Consider the following 7,788-nt stretch of genomic DNA (forward strand, 5'->3'; position numbering starts at 1 on the left):
TGCATGGCCTGTGCCCATCACTCATAATAACATAAGTAGATAACCACAATTCTACAACAAACTAGATGAGTATTTTGAGAGAACAAAACAATGGGATATTACACTGTTGCCACATAGGGGTGGCAATCAGCCAAGTCAAGTTTGGGACAGTATGGGATAAGGTATTAGAGAACGCCTATCAACTCTAACCTCTATTAAACGAGCCTATATGCCTAACCAATTTGATAAACATGTCGGATAGGGTTGGGTCGACAGCAACCTATTAAACTAGGGATTATAAATGACAACCTGTTAAACTAACTGGATTTATAAACAAAAACAAGTTAAACGGTCTTAAAATAGCTAGATTAACAAGTTAAACAAGTTCGGATGGAATCATCAAACTCGGTTGTTAAATGTATTGGAACAAGTCAGATAAATTGACTCCAAACCTGAAACCAATTCATCTAAGAAATATGTCACCTGCGCCGACTCATTTACAACTCAACCTCACTCGCAGCAAACTTGAACCCACCTATCACAGATCGGTTACAGGTCATACCATGGATTAATATTATCTAATGTTAGAAAGGAAGCAAACAAGCATGTAGAACATCAAAAGACTAACATAGCTAACCTATGGTCATCAACTGCCACTGCATGTTAGACCAGAAAGAGAAGTTGGCCGATCTTTCTCATCATGAACTGGAGACTAGGAAAAGCTCTTCATTAATGATCAATGCGCCAATCGGATCAGTTTCCTCCATCCACCCCTGGCCAGTGAAGAAGATACACATCGTCCTTTCCCACAATTCAACAAGATGGGAACTCAGATTATTGCCACCTTTCTGCTGAGATGCCCGGCTTCCAAGCTTCTGGGCTATCTGCTCTCCAGCAGGCTTTTTCCTATTCTGTAGACTTGGTTGGCCGATTCTGTAATTTTCTTTGTTAGCTTCTTTAATAACAGAGCTGCTCTGGTGCTTGGTAGCTCCGTAGCCATTTATATTGCTCTTCGAATTTTCACTTGGTGTGGGTCTGTTTCACAAGTAATATCGCTAGGGGTAGGGACCGGATCGGACAAGATATAGATCATATCGGTTCCAGGATAGATCAAGAATTTGTCAACCGGAATCCAATCTATTAATTAAACAAGTCAAAAATCAAGATTCGAACCTGATTATTTTATTAAATAGGTTATGAAACCCAAACTTCAATGAGTTGAAATAAGTTAAATGGTCGAGCATTACCACATTAAATGTGGCTCAATTTACCACATGCCATGCTGCTTCAAAAAACAGAAAAAACACTTGAGAACAACCTCTATCAACTGATTCTGACATTATTTTTTGAGACCTCTGGCTCACCACAATTGGCCTTAACGAAGAACAAAATCTTAAGATTTATACAGCTATAGTTCTTGAAGAAATAAAGGTGGATGGATAAATATTGATTTCAATTTGCAACCTTGCAAGTGAACACTTTTTTGCTGATCATTGTCATATATGACACACAATGTTGGAAGCAAGCTTTTTGCTTCCTCACAGTAGGTTACCACTGCACCCTGCATTTCTATTTATTGAGTAATAATAGTTATTAATCTCAGTGTTAGGATCCTAATTAAACATGATGTTTTGACCACAAATGTACATTTGCTTGCTTCAGTACACATCTTTTTATGTTCAGCTAGACTTCTCTTTGCTCCCTCATTGTTGTGCCAGTACCCGATAACTCCACACCCACATCCAATATGGTAAACTTAAATTATCCCAAGCCCCCACCTGTGTTCATGTTCTGATGCGCCTGAGAGCAAGATATGCCAAAAGCCTGTACCCCACGAACATGGCGACCAATGCCACAATGCACGCCACCGAACCGAGCTGCCCCCCCAACTCCTCTTCTACTGTCTCCCTTCTTTTCCCATGGTGAGACAAACCCAGAAAAGTAGCCAATTCACTTCCTCTATATTGCACGTGGATAAGCAACCTATAGCAGTAGAAGGTGAAGGAGGTGTACTTCATCCAGGTCATGCAGCTCGGCACATTTTGAACATAAAACCCCCCAGTGAGAAGGAATGCTAGCATGACTACTGTGACCACAGTGGAAGCCTGCTTCGCGTCCACCATGGCTGCACCGAGGGCCAGACCAAGTCCTTGTGCCACCAGAACATAACCAAGCAACACACCCAGTGTCAGCATGAATGCTCCTGGCTCCGGCCTGAGCCCGGCCATCCAATATAGTATCAGTGCAAAGACAGTGGGGAGGATAAGCTCCATGGGGAGGTCACCAGCCATTCGAGCCATGAAATAGGAGGACAGAGTGTACATGCCCGAGGACCTCTCCTTGATGAAGATTGCGCGCTCCTGTGGGAAAGTGAACACGGCATTGAAGGATGGAAAGACCCCCCAGAATATAGAGATGAAGAACAGAAGGCCGAGCCGGTCGCGAACATCATGAATGTTGGAGTGCCACCACATGGATCCTGCTAGAATGGCTGCAGCCATGACTTGGAAGACTCTTAAGGAGTTGAAGGTTTCATGCCCCCTTTCCTTGAGGCTTCGGTGCAGGAGGATGCTGAACTGGCTGAACCAGCTGATGCTACTGCAATTTCTCTGCTTCCTCACGGTGGAACTTTCGCTACCTGATTAAATAACAAGAGTTCAAAAAGACCTGTTTTAGAATCTCATTGACTTCAATTGTTTTAGAATCTCTTGATGATATTAATTAGTTCCATGTCTACTCTATACATACTGATTCATTTGATTATATTTTTCTGTGTTTCTGCTGGATGATATCTATTCTCTTCCTTTTTTTCCCCCATATTCACCTCTCTCTTATAGAATATTACACGTCTTAGTCAGTAACTCAATAGGACTTGAGACTTAAAATGAACTAGAATAAGCTACTAGCATACTTGTGTATTAATTGTGCTTTCTTGACGTGCTTTGCAATCAGCTAGCAGGTGAAGTCTACAAAAGTTGTATCTTGTTTCTTTAAGGACAGTGGTGGTTACCAGTTTCAGCAGCATCTCCAGCAGCGGCAGCAGAAACGCAGGCTTTGACCTTTGGTGCTAACACTTTGTCGTAGGAGGTGATAAGAGATTGCTTGACGTCGGACTTATCTGCATCTCCTTGATAGTCTATCTGAGCAACCCCTGCAATTAAATTAATACATCCATTCAGCACTAAACTCTTACATAAACAAGCACCTACTTCTTTATATCCAAAGTAAGAGTGTCTGGTGAATTAAAAATTTGCCGTCACACCAGTTAACCTAAGTGCATATTAGTCCTCAAATACTTCACCATAGGAGTGCTCTTAAGAACAAAGGTTCCACTACCCGGAGTTAGAAATCAACAATAAAGTAACCGACTAGTTTGACCATGTTAATTAATTAAGCTCTATCTTCACCCTGGTGCTGTTCCCTATTCTCGGTGGTTCAAGCTGGCTTATCACACCTTAGGAAACATGTTCTTAGATTAAGAAGTATTTCTATTTTGACCTTTCAAGACAAACCAAAGGACATTAAATGAGCAATAGTGCAAAAAATATGTGGACCGTCAACAGGTCAATCATGTCAACCCACCTTTAGGAATGAGACTTTTCTTTTCTTTTCTCTTCTTTTTTCTGATGGAAGGGGAGGCAGGGAATGAGAATTTATAAAGAACGGAGAGAGAACAAGACAGAGGCTGCGACCACCAGGTGAAGTATTGCTCCATTACTGCTCCCTGTGGTTATGCAGGATATTGGAGAACATAAGTGGATGGATTACCTGCGGTGATAGACTGATGTACCCTCTCTCCTCACATATATATATATATATATATAATATTGAGGTGGAGGGGGCCGAGCTGGTCCCTGTGAGAAGGAGAAATATATATAATATTGAGGTGGAGGGGGCCGAGCTGGTCCCTTTGAGAAGGAGAAAAGGTGACCTTCCAGACCCCATCCACCACAGGGTTACCAGCCACGCGGCAGTCACTGGGAATAATATTATCCCTTTCCACCAACCGTCACACGCGTCCGGTGGTAATATGGAAGCACCCCGACCTTAGCATGCCAGACGGAAATACGCGAGCGCACTCGCTTTTAGATAACGCACCACCTTTCTCCACTGAAAAAAGGTAGCATATGGAACCGGGTGCCGGGATGCGGAGCTAGGAAAAGGAGAATCCGCAGAACCAATGGATATTACGGTAGTCAAAGAATCTCAAATTTGATACAGGGAATCATAACAAAATACACAACTATATTTATAGATTATAATTATTATTTTTTTGGTAGAAACTATAAAGATTGTATGAGTATAAAATGGGAGGATGCGTGACACTACACAAGAATTCCAGTATTCCAATACTTTGACTCTTAATAAGTAAATAGAAGGAGACCGGAAGACTCAAGATTGTTTTTGTGATGCGCAGTTCATAAAATAGTTATGATTAACGATGTGCCGTATACGGCATGTAAGCTTGTGCTATACAATAGTCTACAGTGCATGATATAGTGCAAATCATGCCCCACGAGAATTTGTGTGCAAAATTTTTGTCATATATATATACACACACGTGTATGTATATATGTGTGTGTATATATGTATATAAATATCATATCTTGAATCTTTTTCAGTGATAGAAGGAAGAAGTATTAAAGAAAAAGATGGACAAGAAATTTAAGATGCCGTGGTAATTTTGATATTTGCTATTACCAAATCCTTTCCAGGAGATCTCTCAAAATTAAAAAATAGGACATCAGAAATTATATATATATATATACACACACACATACCTTTCAATGAAAGGAATAAAAGAATGATAGACCTCTCTTAGATCCCGTCCTCCAATCAAGCAAAGAAAAAGTGTATTTATGTCAACTTTGAATCGGATTTCCTTTCTATTTATTCTAATCTATTCTTTTTTGATGTGATTAATTTATTCTAATCTATTCAAACCAATGGTATGCTTTGTTAGAAATTCTGGGAGCACCACTTGCACTTACCGTTGGCGAGGTCCAGCATGAAGTCGGCCGGGTTCACGTGGAACCGGGGAGCGAACCCGACCGAACCAAAATAATCCATGGCCTCCCTTCCTCGCCCAAAATACAAGCAATTCCCCTCTGAAAGCAAAAGAACCGAGTCGAACATCTGGTAGACCCGGCTCGACGGCTGGTGGATCGAGGTCACGATGGCCCGGCCCTTCCGGGCGATCCCGGCCAGGGTGGCCACCAGCCGGTACGCCGCCGTCGAGTCCAGACCGGACGTCGGCTCGTCGAGAAGCAGTATACTCGGGTTCACCAGCATCTCGTGGCCGATGCTCACCCGCTTCCGCTCGCCGCCGGAGATCCCCCTCACGAAGGCGTTTCCCACCACCGTGTCGGCGCACTTCCCCAGCCCCAGCTCCGCCACCACCGCCTCCGCCGCTGCCACCTTCTCCGCCTTCGCCACCGTCCGAGGCAGCCGGAGCATCGCGCAGAAAACCAACGTCTCCCTCACGGTCAAGTGAGGATACAGCACGTCATCCTGGGCCACGTACCCGGTTCGCCGGAGAACCGGTTTAGTAAGTGGGCGGCCGTTGGCAAGCACGGCGCCGGAGTGCTTCCCCTGGAGCCGGCCAGCAATTACACTTAGTAGAGTGGACTTCCCACTCCCCGACGGGCCAAGGACCGCGAGGATCTCGCCAGGCGAGACGATCCCACTGATGCCATTCAGGATGGTTCGCTCTTTGGGGACCGTCGCCGGGGAATTCTTCGCGCCGGCATGCAATATTCTCTTGATTCCGGTCCCCGCGTTGGCCGCCTTTGGGTCCAGTTTGACGCGATACGTAATATCCACGAACTACACCAGCAAATAATATTACTCACACTTATGAAGATTAAGAACGAGTATATGATAGTGAATTGTTATGAATGGGAGCAATACTAGTAGTACCTGGAGAGTGAGGGGATAGCAGGAGTTGGAGATGAAAGAATCCATGCGTTGTTGGTTGGCGACTTCATTCTGATCACATTCTTTGCTATTGGGAGGCATTTTGTACTGCGTGTTGTTTTGGAGAGTTTGGAGAACGTAAAGCTATGAAGGATGGAAATAACTAGAAGTGAGTTTTGTAGTGAGAGAGAAGAACTACAATAGAGAGGAAGGGCCGAGGGAGAGGGAGTGGTATATAAGGGGTGCTTGGGGTGGCGGGGAAGTGGGGGTGGGCCACGTCAACGGAAACCGCCCCAGGGGAAAGGAGGGTACGTGGCAGGCTGTGGAGGGAACCTTGGAGAACAGCTGGCACCTCCACTAGCCTTTTGATGGGAAGTTCGGCGAAGGTACGAAAGAAGCAAACTAGCGTGTCCAACTCTAATGACTTGGTTCCATTCTCTTCGTCTCTCTATCTCTCTCTCTCCATTGGTGGTCGAGAATCGAAGGATAGGTGCATGCAAGAGGAGGTTGGGATTGGTCCTGTTGGTCGTTTAGCTTAAGGTTAAATGGATCCTTAGGGTGTACCAAAGAGGTCAACCGGTCAAAGCGTAGGGCCGTTGCTTTCGTTGTTTTGAGCATTCCGTGTCATGTTTAGATTTTGAGTGAGGGAGGAGGGAGGTCCCGATGATGGTTGCTTGATACGTGTCGCGTTTCTGACCCAAAAATAGAGGTGAAATAAAGTAAGGAGAAAGGTGGTGGAAAGAGAGATGCTGCATGAATGGCTCTTTGCAAAAAGACTAAAAGAGGGACTTAGGTCTGGGGTGAGTTGTACCACAATTTTAGGTGATTTGCGCAACAACTTTAACATGGCTAATTTATGGAGTCTATTGATTATTTGGAGATTGGAGATTGTGGGATCGATGTTGTTAACCATGGGGTTATTCAACTTTAATTTGAGAGAAATTGAATGTTGATATCTTTGTCAGATCTTATTTATAGAAAGCATTTTGGCTTTTAACCTTGTGTTATACCATGCTGGCTCCCTGTAATTTTGTTAAAACGGCTAACCATGACAAGGAAGTTTTATCATTAATAAAGATAGTTCATCATTTCTTTAGTAGTGTGTTTATTCAGCTTTAAAATTAGGTTTTATTCCTTGCAATCTTGTTGCAAGATCCACAACTCCAAATTTGTCTCACTGCTTGAAATAGTTGAAAAAAACAATGTTGTGATAGATATTTTCTTTTGGGTGTCGGATTCATTTATCAAGAAATTTGATTGTATTAGAAGGTCTTTGTTATGGAAAGAAGAATTCTATATGTGCAATGATTATTGTCTAGTCAAATAAAAATATGTTTGTAAGGCAAAGAATCAAGTAGGAAATAGGCAACTTTTTTCCTTTTTTTTTTTTGATGAAAAGGAAATATGCAACTTTATGTGTGAAACCTCTGTCTCATGCTAGGAAATGGGCAAAGGATCATCCTTTGCTCAGATAGATGTCTAGATCAGTTTCCATTGGCTATCCTCTTTTTGGGTTTGTTCTTTTTGGTTATGGATATCGATCTATTTCTGTAGTATCATATTGGGTCTCAGTCCAAGGTTGCTTCTCTTGGATCATCACTTTCAGAAGATTGGTTTCAGGATGCATGATCTTCAAAAAAAAAAGTTGATTGGAGAAATAGAGCTCCTTCCCTCACTTCCATCTTTTCGGGGTGTTTGGAGGGTCAGGACAATCCGGAGCTTGTCTCTTAGAGTTTTTGGTCTACTCGGCATGATTTGTCCCATCTACCTAAAACTTGGGACGTATCGATCATTAGTTGATTTGGTCTAAAAATGATGTGGTGGATCTAGTTCAACCAATAATTTTTTTAGAGGATAAAGAAAAAGCATAGCACATGGAATAAGACACTTTAT

General features: G+C 42.9%; 1 protein-coding gene across 1 annotated transcript; it reads right to left on the bottom strand.

The window, feature by feature from the left end:
* Window positions 1-1,335: 1,335 nt before the first annotated feature.
* Window positions 1,336-6,082, bottom strand: LOC105038404 (ABC transporter G family member 25). Its single transcript, XM_010914209.4, has 4 exons — window positions 5,899-6,082; window positions 4,971-5,805; window positions 2,990-3,130; window positions 1,336-2,617 (listed from the first exon to the last, which is right to left on the bottom strand). The coding sequence occupies exons 1-4, from the start codon at window positions 5,995-5,997 to the stop codon at window positions 1,764-1,766; spliced, it is 1,929 nt and encodes a 642-aa protein (XP_010912511.1). The 5' UTR covers window positions 5,998-6,082; the 3' UTR covers window positions 1,336-1,763.
* Window positions 6,083-7,788: the final 1,706 nt, after the last annotated feature.

This window comes from Elaeis guineensis, chromosome 1 (genome assembly GCF_000442705.2).
Source record: "Elaeis guineensis isolate ETL-2024a chromosome 1, EG11, whole genome shotgun sequence".
NCBI lineage: Eukaryota > Viridiplantae > Streptophyta > Magnoliopsida > Arecales > Arecaceae > Elaeis > Elaeis guineensis.

What these genes read in the sequence shown, in the direction of transcription:
- LOC105038404 (XM_010914209.4), bottom strand. Translation starts at nt 5,997, where the DNA reads ATGCCTCCCAATAGCAAAGAATGTGATCAGAATGAAGTCGCCAACCAA. An exon ending in CATGCTGGACCTCGCCAACG is followed by an intron (nt 3,131 to 4,970) that starts GTAAGTGCAAGT and finishes ATTTAATTGCAG; the next exon opens with GGGTTGCTCAGATAGACTAT. An exon ending in TGGAGATGCTGCTGAAACTG is followed by an intron (nt 2,618 to 2,989) that starts GTAACCACCACT and finishes TTATTTAATCAG; the next exon opens with GTAGCGAAAGTTCCACCGTG.